This window comes from Ovis aries, chromosome 1 (assembly GCF_016772045.2).
Source record: "Ovis aries strain OAR_USU_Benz2616 breed Rambouillet chromosome 1, ARS-UI_Ramb_v3.0, whole genome shotgun sequence".
NCBI classification, from domain to species: Eukaryota; Metazoa; Chordata; class Mammalia; order Artiodactyla; family Bovidae; genus Ovis; species Ovis aries.
In genome coordinates, this window is record NC_056054.1 from 130,018,102 (window position 1) to 130,036,715 (window position 18,614).

An 18,614-nucleotide genomic window follows, 5' to 3' on the forward strand; every position below is an offset into this window, starting at 1 on the left:
TCAGTAACTTGAAAAGCACACCAAAAACACCCTTTCTGGAGATGAGGTAAGCCGAGGTTAGCCAACCCCATTGGTTGTGAAATATCAGACAAACCCCGAGCCGCTGTGGCTTTAAATGAAGCCAAAGAAATCTGTTTTGCTTCCTCAAATACTTTTTTCTCCTCCTTCGCCCTTGCTCTCTCCCTCCCTTCTTCCACCTCGCCGGGTGCCTTCCTCCTCCGCGGTCGCCCTTTCCTCGATTAACTCCCCCACCCCACCCCAGGCCCGCCCTCCCCCATCTGATTAGGCGCGGACCAGGAAGGGTGGGAGTGGTGGGGGAAGCTCTCCCTTTAAGAGGCAGCTTGCAATGACGAATTGTTGAAATTGCCATTGCAGGATGGCATGCCGCTATAAATTCATTGTTCCACCTCCTCGCATCTTCACAGCGCTCGCGCTGCTCTCGGCGCTCGCAGCGGCAGACTGGGGATGACGGCGGGCAGGAAGACACTGCATCCGAAGGGACCCAGACACGCCGCTTCGCTGGCTTGCCGCAGGCCGCCCCTGGCATTTTTGTTTTAGTTTTTCTGCCTTTTTTTCCTCTTCTTCCCTTCCGGCCGGTTCCAGTAGAGTCAAGGAGACCCCCAAATAAGAAAGGAAGCCGGTTCCGGACCTGGGAACCCCGCGGCTGGCGGGTCGGGAGCAGCAAGGAGCCTGGAGGAAAGCATGCACCAGTCGCCCGCATGGTGCGCGGCACCTTCCTGACTTTTCTTGGTGCCCCGATCCTGGTCGTGTTTGGGTTTTCCCCCCTTTTCTAGTACTTGCTGAATATCCGCAACCCGGCTTTTTTTTTTTTTTTTTCCCCCTTTTCTTTCCTCTTCTTTCCGGAGCCCGAATCCAAACATTTTCCAAAGCAACAAAGAAAAGTTCGCACGCTGGCATCGTGGCCGGGACAGGCTGGCGCTGCTACCGGGTTCCCCCTCCCTCCGACACTAGACTCAACCTTGCAAGCAAGTGTATGTGTATCCCCACCTCCCGCCCCGGTAACTTCCTGAGCTATTAACAAATAACCCACCAAGTGTCCCCTGGCGCGCAGCCCCTCCCCGCGGGCAGCGCACTATGCTGCTCGGGTGGGCGTCCCTGATGCTGTGCGCGCTCCGCCTGCCCCCGGTGGCCGCCGGCCCCGCCGCGGCACCTGCCCAGGATAAAGCTGGGCAGCCTCGGGCTGCTGCTGTGGCTGCGGCCGCCCAGCCCCGCGGGTGGCGGGGGGAGGAGGCGCAGGAGCCGGCCGAGCCTCCGGGCCACCCGCACCCCCTGGCGCCGCAGCGCGGGAGCCGCGGGCTCGTGCAGAACATCGACCAGCTCTACTCCGGCGGCGGCAAGGTGGGCTACCTCGTCTACGTGGGAGGTCGGCGGTTCCTCTTGGACTTAGAGAGGGACGATTCGGTGGGCGCCGCTGGCCTGGTGCCCGCAGGAGGCGGACCGAACGCGACCCGGCGCCACCGGGGCCACTGCTTCTATCGGGGCACGGTGGACGGCAGCTCGCGCTCGCTGGCGGTCTTTGACCTCTGCGGCGGACTCGACGGCTTCTTCGCGGTCAAGCGCGCGCGCTACACCCTGCAGCCGCTGCTGCGCGGTCCCTGGGCAGAGGCGGAGGACGATGCGCGCGTCTACGGGGACGGGTCCCCGCGGATCCTGCACGTCTATACCCGCGAGGGTTTCAGCTTTGAGGCTCTGCCTCCTCGCACCAGCTGCGAGACCCACGCGTCCCCGCCAGGCGCCCGCGAGCGCCCCCCGGCGCCCCGCCGCCAGGACGGACGCTGGGCTCTGGCCCCGCAGCAGCTCCCGGGCCAGTCGGCTCCCTCGTCCGACGGGAGTCAGGGACCACGGACGTGGTGGCGGCGGCGGCGCCGCTCCATCTCCCGGGCCCGCCAGGTGGAGTTGCTCCTGGTGGCCGACGCATCCATGGCGCGGATGTATGGCCGGGGCCTCCAGCATTACCTACTGACCCTGGCCTCCATCGCCAACAAGCTGTACAGCCACGCCAGCATCGAGAACCACATTCGCCTGGTCGTGGTGAAGGTGGTGGTGCTGGGCGACAAGGACAAGAGCCTGGAGGTGAGCAAGAACGCGGCCACCACGCTCAAGAACTTCTGCAAGTGGCAGCACCAGCACAACCAGCTAGGGGATGATCACGAGGAGCACTATGACGCGGCCATCCTGTTTACTCGGGAGGTAGGTCCCGCCTGGGTGAGTGGTTCAAGCCCTGCAGTAAGGAGGTAGGTCAAATGGACGGCCTTGTTGACAGCCTTCTTTCTCCCACGAACCGCCTGGCCCCGTGGGTTTGCTGATCTGCCCTTGCAGGAAACCCATGACAGCCTCCCACTGTGCTCGTGTTTTCAGAGTATAGAGTCAGCAACAAGTCAAACCTTAAACGGCCAAGTCGGGTTTAGACCTCAATCCATCAGGTTGGATGTCTCCAATCTGAGATCTGGTACCACAGAGGTGCAAATAGGATAAAATGGGCTGGGCTAGCATGCTTGGGGAAATGTGCACTGTTCCGTGGGGAGAAGGGGAAAGCTGAGTCTGTCTTTGGAATCAGGAGTCATCTACTTTCCAGTGAACCCAGAGGTAGAACTTTGGCTAACCTGGTGGAAAGGGCTATGATGGGTGATTCACTGTAGTCACTCTTATCCACCATCTTCCTCTGTAAATGCCCGACCTTCTTCCTTGAACCTCTTTTGGGACATAAGTCAAAGGAAGACTTTCTAAAGGAAGAATTCATTTTCTCATCTGGCTTTCTAATGGAGTTCTTACATATCCACCTTGGTGGAAACTTGGTTCCTTGGATGGAAGAGACAGGGAGGGCCAGCAGGATATAGAAACCAGTCTTGGAGGTTCCTTAGCAACGCCTTTGCCTGGTTCTTCAGTGCACAGCAAGCACTGCTAGGTTGTCCACAGCTGCCCGTCAAGGGTCACATCCAACTCGCATGTTTGGGTTTTGGATGAATGTTTCTGAAGTCCCGGAGCGGAAAGATCTGGGCAGAGAGTCAAGACATGAAGGAATGTTTTTCCAGGATTTCCCTCTTTTAAGGACAGAGGTAATGGGAGGGGAAAAAATGATCTTTATAGACACAAAGGTTCTGGGAGTAACCCAGTACCTATGTAGACCACCACAGAAGTGTGACATTCGTATACAGAGTCTGAGCTGGTTTTCTGCTGGTTTTGCTAGGAGCTCTGAGCCTCCGTTTTCACAGCTGTCCTCTGATTGGCAGTTTTGAGTCATGCTCTCCGATGTCTGGTAAGAATGGACCTTGATAGCACATTCTTTAAGTGCTTGAGATCCATCCAGGATAGAGGAAGGATTAGAAACTTTGGAATATTATGCAAAATCATGGTACAAAAGGGAACGAACAGAAATAGGACAGGAAATTCAATGACGGCTTGCAGGATGTTTCAGAATCACACAGCTCCACCACCTTATTCTCCTATTTTTACTAAGGCACTCCTGGTATGAAGGAAAAGTGTTGATAAATTTGGAGTGAAGAAACACTTGTGGTTCATGGGGTGGACATAAATGTAAACCACATGTAAATAAAGACGCTGGAGGGCAGCAGTTAGGGAGACGCCGCCAGTACAGGGTGCTTTGCAAGATGGAAAATCTTTCTCTTCATTAAGTGATCTCCTGGACACCATCCTTTAATTTTTCTGCACAACATTAATCTTTAAAACGGAAGAACATTCACTTTTGTAGCCTTCCATATGAAGTGAAGTTCTCCTGTAAAACTATCCCTTTCTTATTTGGTTTCCAGGTCTTTTTTTTTTTTTTTTTGGTAAGCAACTTTCCGTGTCTGGATTTCTTGCTTTGCTACATCACTAGAGGCTGCCAAGAAGGAGGCTTCAGAGAGTTTATGGAAGGAAGTTCTCCAAAGACAGAAGAAAAAATACTTTTGTAGGCATAATACTCCAAAGTGTTCCCATTGAACATAGTCATGGTGCACTTTCATTTTTAATACAAATGCAGATTCCATAATTTTTTTTAAACAAACATAAATAGAAGACCCCATGTCTCCCTAGTTCCTGCCCTATGATTTTCCTAATTGCGTCTTAGAATAAAAAGAAAAAAAGTAAAACTAGTCAGTGATTCTAAATGATTTGTCTGTTGCCTTTTCTGGATTTGATTTGAGTAGTTAACAATTCCTATTTTCCAAGCTTTGGAATATATCAGTACCTTTTAATAGATAAGGAAGGAATAAATTAACATCTATCTTCATTTTAATAAGTACTAGAAGGACTTTCATTTTTCAAGCTAGTCTACACATGGAAAATATTTTACATGGGCCCTCCCTGGCCTCCTTGCCAAGCAGAAGCAGTAAAGTAAATCTCATTTAGCTGGTGGCTGGCTCTCTGGTATATACATATAAGTTGATGAGAACCAAATATTTGAAAAGCATATTATCATGATTATATGCATCTAATTTTAAAAAGCACAATTAATTAAGGGGCTGAGAAGAATATTGCAAGATTCTCACATAGCATTCACTGGGGAGTACTTTAAAATACAATGTCAGTCTCTGGTTAATACTTCAGAGTATGGAAACCAAGGGGAACTAAAGGAGAAATGATCTAAGATCTTCAGTTTCATGGAAATCAGATATCTGGGATCTAAAGAAAAACTTTCATGCCTGTTTTTTTTCAATGAGAAATACCCAGAGTTGGCAACAGGATCCCACTTTTACAACTCTGTTTTGAATGTAAGAAGTACGTTGCTTAGCAGCCAGACGCCAAGCCATGAAATCCATGTTTTGATGGGCTCTGAGCACTGTTCAAATTCTGTGTCCAGATGTCTTCTCCTAAATTGCTTGTTTTTCAGGCATGAAGCAAATGTGTGAGGATATGTTTTCCACCCCTGTTGACTAGCCGAGGCCACTTTAAATGCTGTGTCTAGGAGTCAGCAGAATACTGCTGGTAATTCATTTATCAAACTAACAGACTTCACTGTTAGGACTGTACCCCAGCACTTGGTGCTGTCCTAATTAGAGAAACTTAGCACCAGTCACTTTTTTCTTTTTTTCTTTTTTCTTTTTTTTTTTTTTTGCAAGAGGAGCAATTTTCATCCCGGAGTGGCACTTACACTGGAATTCACACCACTTCTTCCATCAAACAGTAGAAATCCGATCACCCTAGGATTTATTTTTGCCTTCCAGAATCCTTTTCTGGTTCTTGACTTCCTTTTTTTTTTTTTTTTTTTTTAAGATAGTTTCTTTAAAGACTAACTCCTAAACCCATTTTGGGGGCCATGCAATTTTTTTTTAGAGATTAAACACCTGCTTGCTTGAGAACAAAGTGAGAAATTGTTTGTTTAATATTTTCTGCCCTCTGCACCACATCAGTGAAAGCTTGACTTTTTCACGGATTGGAAGAGTTGGATTGAAACTGAACCAACTATCAGACTATGCAATAGAAACAGTTCATTCATTTTCATGAATCATCAGTGTGCCAGTTAACAGGTAATTGTCTGTCAGTTAACACCTTGCTCCTATAATTGGTCTTATTTTTTAAGTATTTTTTATATTGGTGTTAGTTTCAGGTATACAGCAAAGTGATTCAATTATGCAAATACATCTATCTATTCTTTTTCAAATTTTTTTCCCATTCAGTCTATTACATGGTGTTGAACAGAGTTCCCTGTGCTACACAGTGGGTCCTTGTTGGTTATCTGTTTCAAACATAGCAGTATGTACATGTCAATCCCAAATTGCCAGTCTACATTCTGCCTTATAATGCTGTGAGGCATTATAAGGGGGATTTTTACATTGTAATGGGGACTCCACTCAGAATTACTAGCTAGCTTCTTGCAAGGTTATCATAATAAGGGGCCCTAAAAGAAGATTGGGAGCTTGGAAGAGGGAGAAGGATGAGCTTTTTCTTATTTGCTTGTAGGCTAGATTAACTGATTCTATCACACATTTGAGTTCAAATCCCATTTAAACTGACAAGGGAATCATTCTCAAAGAATCATAGCCAATAGGTCAATTCTAACTGGTAGAAAGCTAAATAACTCAGAAATGGGAAGACAGGGAGCGGCTTCAGCTGCTCAAGTTGACATTTAAATAATAAATTATGAATTGAAAATTGCTGAGAGTAGGTCTTAAAAGTTCTACATCACAAGAGACAAACTTTGTGATGGGTGTTAAGTAGACTTACTATAGCGATCAGTTTGCAATATATGTGTCTATTGAATCATTAGTTTGCACACCTGAAGCTAACATAATGTTGTAAATAAATTATGTGCAAATTAAGTAGTTGTGAAGAATATTCCACAAAATCAAAAGCCATTAGATCAGAGACAATAAACCATGACACAGAGGATATATTTCACTGTCGTCTCTCTTAGATTCAGCTCATGCATCTGAGCACCTCCTATTTGTGAGACACGTATTTAGGGAGTTGAAAGGAGCAAGAAAATATCTCATCCCTGCCCACTCTGGCTTGTCACCAAGGGAGAGGAAGCAGATATATGCCTGTTGTTGTCATTTAGTTGCTAAGTCATGTCCAGCTCTCTGTGACTCCATGGACTGCAGCATGCCAGGCTCCCCTGTCCTCCACCATCTCCCGTCATCCACCATTTGAGTTTGCTCAGATTCATATCCATTGAGTCAGTGATGCTGTCTAACCATCTCATCCTCTGCTGCCCTCTTTTCCTCCTGCCTTCAATCTTTCCCAACAACAGGGTCTTTTCCAATGAGTCAGCTCTTCGCATTAGGTGGTCGAAGTATTGGAGCTTCAGCTTCAGAATCAGTCCTTTCAATGAATATTCAGGACTGATTTCCTTTAGGATGAACTGGTTGGATCTCCTTGTAGTTCAAGGGACTCTCAAGAGTCTTCTCCAGCACCATAATTCAAAAGCATCAATTCTTCCAGCACTCAGCCTTCTTCATGGTCCACATCCCACCTCTGTACATGAGTACTGGAAAAAACATTGCTATGACTATATGGACCTTTGTGGCTTACGTGTATATGTATGTGCTGTGCCTGCAAGCTAAGTTGTTTCAGTTGATGCAGTGGATTATAGCCTGTCCATGGGACTCTCCAAGCAAGAATGCTGGAGTGAGTTGCCTCACCCTCCTCCAGGGGATCTTTTCAATCCAGGGATCAAATGCACCTCTCCTACATTGGCAAGCTTGTGCTTTACCACTGGTGCTCCCTGGGAAGTTCACATGTATGCATATATCACTCTACTATTAGGAAAGCTCTAATAATTGCTGCACCTGAGCTATAAACAAAAGCCGAGAAAGGAAAGAGAAGGGATCTTTATACAGGCTTTATTGTAAATGAAGAATTGAATTGGTCCTCAAAGGATGGATAGATTTTATTTGGATTCAACCAGCTTTTGTTGAGCATTTCATAAGATGCTATTCATAGTCATAAATCATTTAAAAGTTAATTCTTTCAACAATCTGCATGCATCTGATCCTGTTATCATTTGACAGATAAGGACATGCATAGAAAGAGAAACAGAGATAAACTTCTCCCAGTAACAGCTGACAAATGGCTGAGAGGGAAGTTGTCCTATTAAGTAGTCTCTAACATAAAAATATTACAATGAATTTATGCAAACATTCAATATATTTCCAATAGGCAAAGAGGGATTCAGAGGTTTGAAAAGTGGCCCTTTTCCTAAGAATCCTAATGTAGGAAACAGAAAAGGAAGTAGATGATTGTTGTACAGTGTGATGATGTTTTAATAAATGTGGTCATTAAATGTCATGGGAGTACATTAGAAGGTAGCCTAACCCATCTGAGTTCAGTTTGTAAGAAAGAGGAGAATTAACCAGATCCATAAGGAGGATATAGGCATTGTAGAAACACCACATTAATTCTTGGAGTTGCCCACAGGCAGCATGGCAATCCCAGGAAATATGATAAGGTTTAGGTATGAAAGAAAGGACAGGGGCTTCCCAGGTGGCGCTCATGGTAAAGAACCCGCCTGCCAATTCAAGAGACACAGGAGACACAAGAGACTCAGGTTTGATCCCTGAGTCAGGAAGATGCCTTGGAGGAGGGAGTAGCAACCCACTCCAGTATTCTTGCCTGAAAAATCCTATGGACAGAGGAGCTTGGCTGGCTACAGTCCATAAGATCACAGAGAGTTGGACAGGACTGAAGCTACTTAGCACCCAGCACGACATCAGGATGCTAAAAGGTAACTTACTGTAGCCTATAGGTAGGGATCTCACAGGAGACAAAGGACCCTTTAAAAGCCTTAAGTGATAGGAAGGAACAATGAAAGGAGTGAGAAAGAGAGGACAGCTACTTGAGACATTTGGGACTCACTATGACCAATCTGATGTGGCAGTGAGAGACAGGCAAGTTAATGAGGTCACCAGGTGTCTTATCCATCACTTTCAGCTTCTTTTCTGGAATATCAGTGTTTCGTATGTATTGCACTGCACCTGTAGGTTATTGAATCTCACCAGACATGCCATAGAGATAAAGACTATGCTTCCCAGGTGGCTCAGTGGTAAAGGATCACCTGCCAATACAGGGACTGCAGGAGACATGAGTTGATCCCTTGCTTGGAAAGATCCCCTGGAGGAGGAAATAGTAACCCACTCCAATATTCTTGCCAGGAAAATTCCAAAACAGAGTAGCCTGGTGAGCTCTAGTCCATGGGGTCACAAAGAGTCAGACATGACCAAGAGACTAACACTTTCACTTTTTTTTTTTTTTTTAACATTGTCAGACATCTTTTCATCCCTCAAGATCCAGTGACCTCCTTTGAGACACCTTCATTGATTTCCCCAAGGAGAGTGTGTCATTCCTCTTCTGAAATCCCTCAATAGTCTGTTCAGTCTGCCCCCCTCTTGACATGTCTAAATCATGTCACGTTTCTTAACCGTTGAGATCAGATCTTGTTTCATTTATTTGCTATACTGTCAGCACTTAGTACAGTGTCTGGCAGGTTGTGACCACACAGTAATTGTTTTAGGAATAAGTGTACCCAGGTCCCTTGGTCCCTAATCCCGCAGGGCTCGCTGTGTTTTGTGTCACCTAGCTATGTCCAGAAGCGCAGATGGAGATTGCATAACATGGGACATCGTCTTGTTCGGCTTAACAGACCTAAATAATGTAGTCTCTGCTGAGGTCCACATAAGACCCTCTGTTATTGGGGGATGCCATTTAGATAGCCAGAGAGGGGACACCTCAAGAATCAGATCCAGGGAAACTTCCCCGGCGGTCTAGTGGTTAAGACCTCACCTTCCAAGGCAGGGGGTGTCGGTTCGATCCCTGGCCAGGGAACTAAGATCCCACATTCGTAGAGGCCAAAATACCAAAACATAAAACAAAAGCAGTGTTATAACAAATTCAATAAAGACTTTAAAAAGGCTCCACATCAAAAACATCTCAAAAGAATAGGATCCCACAGGAAAAATATGAATTATGATGAATAAGCATGTATCTGAGTTATACTGATGGCCATAATATGTACCACACCCCTTTCTCCTATCAATAATTCTCCTTCATTAAGAACTGGGCAGGCAGATAGGCAGACACGCAAGGCTGCATAAACCCTCTTCTCTGCCCTTGCCTTGAGCTCCAGGCTTGTCCTCATGTGTGCGCTCAGTGGCTCAGTTGTGTCCAACTCTTTGCAACCCCATGGACTATAGCCGGTCAGGCTTCTCTGTCTATGGCATTCTCCAGGCAAGAATACTGGAGTGGGCTGCCATTCCCTCCTCCAGAGGATCTTCCTGACCCAGGGATCGAACCTTCATCTCCTGCATTGGCAGGCAGATTCTTTACCACAGAGCCCCCAGGGAAGCCCAAGCTTTTCCTTATCAGAGGTAATATCTGTATAAATATTTAATAGAAAGTACTTTTACAAACACTGGAAGAAGCAAAGCTGAGCATCTCTTCACCACGACTGTCAAGCACTTCAACAGCAACGACCAGCCGATCAACAATAGGTAGGGGTCTAGCTGAAAAGCCATGAGAAACCCAGACAGCGCATTACAAAGCAGAGACGTTACTCTGCTGGTCTTTCCAGTAGTCCTGTATGGATGTGAGAGTTGGACTATAAAGAAAGCTGAGTGCTGAAGAATTGATGCTTTTGAACTGTGGTGTTGGAGAAGACTCTTGAAAGTCCCTTGGACTGCAAGGAGATCAACCAGTCCATTCTAAAGGAGCTCAGTCCTGATTATTCATTGGAAGGACTGATGCTGAAGCTGAAACTTCAATACTTTGGCCACATGATGTGAAGAACTGACTCATTTGGAAAAGACCGTGATGCTGGGAAAGATTGAGGGCAGGAGGAGAAGAGGGTGACAGAGGATGAGATGGTTGGATGGCATCACCAACTCGATAGACATGAGTTTTTGTAAACTCTGGGAGTTGGTGATGGACAGGGAGGCCTGGTGTGCTGCAGTCCATGGGGTCGCAAAGAGTCAGACGTGACAGAGCGACTGAACTGAACTGAGCTGAAGTTAACTGAGTTAGTTAACTCCAGATTTCCCCTTACAAAGCACTCTGCCTTCATTCTGGCTGCTGTTCTGCTGATGTGATCAAATCCGCTCTTCTCTGCCTCCATGTTGCCTTCCTTCCCTCAGCTCGTTTGTGCTGCCTGAGAGACCAGTCTCCCCTACATCGCTTGCTGTTACTTGCAGTTTGCACATTCATGTCTGCTTCGTTCCTTTTCCCCACCCAGTACCAATCACTTTGATTTTCCAGGTTGTATTAGCCTCTAGGCACCTGCATTTCAAGGTAGCATCTTTGCTGGCTCCCTTCTCCCCGCTCCGTCTGCAAGTATAGGTCTGGGACACTGTGAGTCCTTCTAAACTCCATGATGAATCACAGATACTGCCATATTCATGATATTGTAAATGGCCACCCCTAGTCACCATGTCAGTGACCTCTCTGTCAAGCTTTCCCTGGTCTTGCTGACCATTTCAGCTCTATTTTAGGTACAGTGTCCCAGTCCTGTCCCCCAGCCAGGGACACCCCAGAAGCCCACTGGTTAAATCTCTGCATGCTCTTGCAACCCTTACATTGTATTAAATTTTCCAGTGCATCATTGTCTATACATATCAATATCATGAAATCAATACTGTTTAAAAAGAGCCAGATGTCCAATCAGCAGATGAATGTATAACAAAGCTGTGGTACATATACACAATGGAGTATTACTCAGCCGTTAAAAAGAATTCATTTGAATCAGTTCTGATGAGATGGATGAAACTGGAGCCGATTATACAGAGTGAAGTAAGCCAGAAAGAAAAACACCAATACAGTATACTAACACATACATATGGAATTTAGAAAGATGGCAATGACGACCCTGTATGCAAGACAGGAAAAAAGACACAGCTGTGTATAACGGACTTTTGGACTCAGAGGGAGAGGGAGAGGGTGGGATGATTTGGGACAATGGCATTCTATCATGTATACTATCATGTAAGAATTGAATCGCCAGTCTATGTCTGACGCACGATACAGCATGCTTGGGGCTGGTGCATGGGGATGACCCACAGAGATGTTATGGGGAGGGAGGTGGGAGGGGGGTTCATGTTTGGAACGCATGTAAGAATTAAAGATTTAATTATTTTTTTAAAAAAAAAGAAAAGAAACCAAGATCTTGGGAATAAAATGCGCTCAGAGATAAAAATAAAATAAAATAAAATAAAATAAAATGAATCTAAATGAAAGAGTAAAACTAACCATTCAATAAGTCATTAAAAATCTATCAGATTTAAAAAAAAATAAAATAAAAAAATAAAAAGAGCCATCTTTAACATAACAGATATAACTTATCTTCAGATTTATACTGACTAAGCAGAAAAATCCTTGTCAGCACTCTAATTCATTTGACTCTTATGTGGATACCTTTTGTGATTTTCATTCCTTTAGTACCTCCTACCTCCAGTTTTGAAAGATAGATGAATGGATGAACAGACAGGTTGATAGGTAGATATGCTATTGTCTCACTAGAATACTTAATCCTGCTCTGAATTAAAAAAAAACAAAAACACCTATAAACATCAAATAAGCTTTGGACCTGTAAATGTTGTTATAAATTATCATCAGAAAATAGAGTCGAGTTTGATGTGTTATATTCTTAATAATTTGATGCACAAGTTCAGTTTTAGTGGATTGGAGTGAACGTTGGTTCACAGAGAAGTACAGGCATTCATTGTCAGTCTTGAGGAAGACACCATTACTGGGCTGCCATGATTTGAAACTGCGTAAGTAAAATGGAAAGGTTGACAGTTCACATAATTACAGTTACAGAAATAAAGACTGTGGCTATGCAGTCAAGGGGTTTAATCAATGTGATTTTAAAAAAAAAAAACTGCTTTTGTTCATAATTTTGTCACATGTACAAATTTCCATGGCAAAGGGCCAAATGCATTTAATGCAATTCAAGGATGACAAGGAGGGTTGATGGGCTCTAATGAGCAATTGATTATCAGTAAACAGAGAGAGATGAAGAATCCACAATAAACTCTGTGTAGAACAAGAGGTCATTTCCATTAGCTGTGATTCTTCATCCAAGCTTATTAATGAAATAAAGTGTAAGAAGGGGAAACATTTCTTAGATTTTGTCATTTGAAGATAATAACTCCAAACTTTGAAGGTAAACATAAATCCTGGTTTAAAAAAATTTGCATGTGCAGAAATAACCTACAGTGTCCAGCAATTCACTTAAACCATGACCCGGGTCTTTGGTCTTAAAGCTACTAAAATGACCAGAGGAAAAAAATGGATTAAAACATGCATTCTACTATACAATTATCTTAAAGACCGATTGTTATGCAAACGTGTGTTCTAATTTCAATTTTAAAAACTACTAATTTGTTCTCAACAGTAGTAATTTGACATCCCACAGGATGGCATATGAGGATATCCAGCAGACTTTGGGAGGCTATTGTTGGTTTGGTGACTCGATTCACCAAAACTACTTGGCTGAGATTTCCACTGTCTGAAGTTGTAATGACATGGCTGCCACAGTACAGTTCATCACAGCTGGGATCTCATGTGGAAGACAATAAGGATCTGAAAAAGTACTAGGGAGATTGTAGCGTATATCTTTTAAATATTATTCACCTTGGCTGGACTTCCATGCAGCAAAATAGAGAAGAGTTGGAAGAGTGTGTAGACATTAACTAGGCGGCATTGGTTATATAGTAGTAACATCTCCTGTTGGCTTCCTGGAGTCTGTTGCAGTCTTGTTAGCATACAGCATATTAAACATGTGTGACAATGTTCAGTAAGGCAAAAACCCACATAAGATAAACATCCTTTCTCTTCGTCCTGGTAGAATAAAAATATTAGCTTATGTCATCAAAATATAAATGAACAAAAAATAAAGGTGTGTGAGGTCTACATTGCATCTGACTATATGTCAGAATTCACCTTCGATTAGGCAAATGTTTGTTGAGTTACCATTGAAAGTCAGACATTGTGGTAGTTCAAGACACAAAGATAATAACTGCAATAGAAAGAACAATTTCAATTAGTAAACAGTCATCTTTCATAGTAATCAGTATTTTATAAAACTCTTCTGCTGTTATTCACTTATGGCTTCTTTGATAGAAATATACACACTCTCAATTCATTTTCGTTGAAAACAGGAGTCAAATACAAGAAAAGCTAATGTCCATTAATATTCAAATAACATTTAGTGGAAAGTTTATCATTACAAATCTATATCATACATTTTGGCTTCTATTTTCTGTTTATGCTTCATAATTTAAAATTGTCTTGTTGGTGTCTCTTTCATCTAATTTGACCATCTTAACCATTAGTAATGGGCTTCCCTTGTAGCTCAGCTGGTAAAGAATCCTGCAGTGTGGGAGACCTGGGTTGGGAAGATCCTCTGGAGAAAGGAAGGGCCACCCACTCCAGTATTCTGGCCTGGAGACAGTCCATGGGGTCGCAAAGAGTCAGACACGACTGAGCGACTTTCACAACCATTAGTGAGATGTGATCATGTTCTCCTCTGAGAAACTCTTGTAAGCTATACAACTTCTTACCAGACAAATGCATACATTCATTTGTGTAAATACAATATATTACAGGGGCTTCCCAGATGGCACTAGTGGTAAAATTCTGGCTGCCAATTCAGGAGACTCAAAAGACTTGGGTTCAATCCCTCGGTTGGGAAGATCCCCTGGAGGAGGAAATGGTAACCCACTCCAGTATTCTTGTCTGGAAAATTCCATGGACAGGGGAGCCTGGTGGGCTACAGTCCATGGGGCCACAAAGAGGCAGGCATGACTGAGTAACTGAGCACCCACAATATGTTACCTATATTTTCTGAGGATTGATCGGATTGAGAAACACTACATTAAACGCTATGGGAAAGATTGTATACATTTCTGAAGAAACAATCTATGAAATTACCACTGGATTTGAAAATTGAGATGATCTTTTGAGGAATTACCCTCATACCTTAAAACTTAGTTTCCTATCCAAATGACTGAGAAATTTATATTCTTCCATAAATAGGTGGCAGAATTGCAGTGTTGCCCCTGTGATGGAAAATAAATTATTACGTTTGACTTCTGATACATTTAACATGAATTTAGGTCAGAATATTAAGACTTTCTTAAGCATGACCCTATGTGAAAATGATTCATAACATACGTGCCTACATTTACATGATACAGCTTTGTTAAGACTGTGGCTACTTTTGTACCGGACAAGCCACAGTCCTGGACATCTTTTAAAATGTAATTGAGTCCCATCATCTTTCTGTGTTTCTGGGGCCCGGAGAAGCTTAGCAGAGTCAATGCCATTAGTTTGTCTTTGGACCATTTCCAGAGCTGAGCAGGTGATACCATAAACAAATCCCAGTGTTGACATTTGGAGTGAGCAAGTGGTTCTACAAGGTGGCTCCTTCTGGATGTAAATTGACTTTAATGATTTCTTTCTTTCTCCTGGGCAGGATTTATGTGGGCATCATTCATGCGACACCCTGGGAATGGCAGACGTTGGGACCATATGCTCTCCTGAGCGCAGCTGTGCGGTGATTGAAGACGATGGCCTCCATGCAGCCTTCACCGTGGCTCACGAAATTGGTATGCAGCGTCTTTTCTCTTCCCTGGCCAAATCAAACACTTGTAACAGCTGCAACAGGAACCAGCATACTTGGCAATTAATTCCAGATTTCTCCTGGTTCGGATAACCCTTGGGGATTATATTTGTTTATATTTGCCCTTTTAGGGTTAACTCCTAAGAGGGACGGAAACCAAAGTTAGGCACACGTGGTGGAGACTTCCTTTCTGTTGGTGCCATTTAAAAGTTTAAGAGAAACTTACTACTGCCACTGTCTTGTAAAGTGTCCACCCAGGACCTGATGAGATAAAATCTGTCACAGTTGACAATGGAATGCAGAGATGTTTGTCTTAGAAATTACTCTGTGGACTCATCCAAGGCAAATCAATTTACACAGAAATTCGTCAGGTTTTATTCCACTGTCAGTGATACATCGACTCCTGGCAAAGGTAATCAATAGCTTATGGTCACCATTCCAGTCTTGTTTTTAAGAAGGAAAGCAAATGAAACAAAACCTGTCACCAGGGTTGATTGTAAAGTGTTCCTTACCTGGTGACATTAAGAAACTCATTTCAATCCTGAAACTGGAAATGTTAGACTAAATATGACAAATATCCCAGCAATTAGGAATATGTGTTTTGTAATCACTGACCGAGGCTACTAGACATATGAGAAGTTAATTCACTATTTAGGATTAGATTTTAGAATTAGATACATCTGGGCTCAGTTCTTGCCAAAGTACTTTCTGCCTGTGTCCTGTTGGTCTGATGATTTAAACTCTGAGCTTCAGTTTTCATATCTGAAATATAGAAATAATAGTGCCTGTTTCATTGAATTAGTTCAGGGACCAAGTTGGGTAAATTATAGATACCAGCTGTTATTTGTATTCATATGCACTTCTGTTTGCTTTTTAATTAACTAATTGATTTACTTTTTAAATGTATCACCTTTTAGCATTGTCTTTTTGGGGACAAAGTATGGTGCAAATTATTGTACATTTTGCTGTATTTTATTAAACAGATGTAGTTTTCTTAAGCTAACACAGTAATTTTAAAGTAGAAATTAAAACTTTTCTTGCACTTTAGTAGGCAAAGAACATTTCACAATGTGCTGATTTTTGGCCACTATGTTTTCTTTGGGGACTTAATTTCACATCAAAAGTGCAATCGCATAAGTCCATTTATTAGAGCAGTAAAATAAAAATCAGTAGTTAAGTTCCAATTAATATGTATTAATCATGATCTTAATTTTCTTAACTGATACTCTTCTTACCACCTAAGCAAAAAAAATAATAATAATAATAACATCTTAATGTAAATAACTGTCCAATAGCATCACTGATCACAATCCGATTTAACACTTTGTTAATTGAGCCTCTTTAGCTTCGAGATGGACTCCCAGCTCCATCTCCATGTTCTCAGTTTTATCTCAGACAAGAGATTCAGACAACGAGTCCCCATTTTTTCTCTAGAAGGTAGACCAATAATGAATGAGACGGCTCTCTGGTGACTGCACTGCTGTTGCTGCTGCTCAGTCGCTGGAAGACCTCATATGGCTGCAAATATTTTTAAAACACAGCTGCCATTTGAACTTCAGGACTGAGATTGTGCCTTCACCTATGTCTCACTCTTGCCTATTAAACTGATTGATAAAAATACAGCCTAACATCAGTCTTTCATCAATATTTATTACATATATATTTATGTGCACAAGCGAGGAAGTGGGAGAAACACAAGAGCCACTCAAGGCAATATTCTGATTTTTCAGCAAAGCTAAGAAGAATTAATTCAAATGCTCAGAAGCATTGTAGTTACCCAGAGATGATTTTAAAAGTACACCTGTATTTAATCACCATTATTCGGAATTGGAGAAGTTCCATAAGGAAAGTTCTAAGCCCTGGCAGGCAGATGCTGGTTAAGGAATGATGAGGGATAAGCAACAAAGTGGAATTGTGGCATCAACCACCATAAGCCCTAATACTGACCTTCTAAAAAAGAGAGTTCAGATTCCACGAAGGATGGGCTTTCTTCCTTCAATCCTCTTGTTGTTGTTCAGTTGCTAAGTTGTGTCCAACTCTTTGGACCCCATGAACTGCAGCACGCCAGGCTTCCATGTCCTTCAGTATCTTCCAGAGTTTGCACAAACTCATGTCCACTGAGGCAGTGTTGCCATCCAGCCATCTCGTCCTCTATCACCCCCTTCTCCTCTTGCCTTCAATCTTTCCCAGCATTGGGATCTTTTCCAATGAGTCAGCTCTTTGCATCAGGTGGTCAAAGTATTGGAATTTCAGCTTCAGCGTCAGTCCTTCCAATGAATATTCAGGGCTGAGTTCCTTTCAGATTGACTGGTTAGATCTCCTTGCTGTCCAAGGGCCTCTCAAAATTCTTCTCCAGCACTGCAGTTCGAAAGCATCAATTCTTTGGCGCTCAGCCTTCTTTATGGTCCAACTAGTGATCTATTTTCACACATTGACAGCATCTGGGAGGTTTCTTTGTAAGAGAACCACAGTGGCAGTAAATGCAGCTTCTTTGAAGTTTCATGGACCCTCAAAGCAACCGAATTGGAATGAAGAACCTTCTAACACCACCTTTCTCAGCCCTCCTGAGTTCCTACACCAAGGGATTACACGGGCAGATACAGCAGAGAGGTAGGAAGCCAGATGCTAACGAGAACAGGTGTTTTATTAAAACTGCTTACGTACAATAAGAACATTTCTTTCCTTAAGGGGACATGGTTCTACAAGAGAATAATGTGGGAGAAATGTGGGTTTCTCTGCCAAAAAATCACACCTAAATCTTTGCTGTCTGACTACACTCCATGTTCCTTTTAATTTCTTGATTGGACCATTTCTATGTACTTCTTTAGAATTCTCTGTAATTTATTCTCCAATAAAACAGTGCCTACTTCATTTCTCTTTATGTGTCACATATGGCCTAATCTGAGAAATGTAAGGTCTGGGGATAGGGGAATATGGGTTTAATTTCCCTTTCATAAGGAATCTGGCTTTCATTCATTTTGTTTTCTAATTGCTTTATTATTCTTTAATTTCACTTTTCACCTAAATATTGCGAACACGTGTTATAAAGTATGAGCCTTAAAAATTGTAGCAAAGATAACCTTACAAAATGTTTCCTAATCATCTGTATACAATTACAGAGCTTTGCCTTTGCAGCCAGTGTGCTCTTGGGTCATGGAGTTCCCTGTTCTGTTTCCAGCGCTTTATTTTTAGGTTGTTGTTTTTAGCCATCAGCCTGAGTTTACTATGCTCTGGATTCTAATTCTACTCTGTTCTTCTATGTAATTTCCTCCCTTTTTACTAGACATTTACTACTTTCCAGATCTGGAGGTTATATCCAGGCTACATATGGTGATAAAGTGCCGCTGTGAAACCTCAGTTTTGCCAGAGTGTTTTGAATTTGCTTGAGTCTATTCCAAAATGAACAATTTGCTTCGTCTGTATGGTAAATATGTTTCTGTGCACAATACATAAGCTGTGGAGAAAATTTCCAGGATGTTCCCATGATTTTTCTACTTTATTTCATCTATCAGCAATGAAAGGTATAATTAAGAATCAGTTCAGTTCA

General features: G+C 43.0%; 1 protein-coding gene across 1 annotated transcript in view; it reads left to right on the plus strand.

Moving 5' to 3' along the window:
• Nucleotides 1–359: 359 nt before the first annotated feature.
• The window catches only part of ADAMTS5 (ADAM metallopeptidase with thrombospondin type 1 motif 5), a 57,125-nt gene continuing 38,870 nt past the window's right edge, over nt 360–18,614 (plus strand). The window contains exons 1-2 of the mRNA XM_015092381.4: nt 360–2,211; nt 14,921–15,053. Coding sequence (XP_014947867.3) covers nt 1,096–2,211; nt 14,921–15,053 — 1,249 coding nt within the window. The 5' untranslated portion in view covers nt 360–1,095. The remainder of the gene's footprint in view (nt 2,212–14,920; nt 15,054–18,614) is intronic.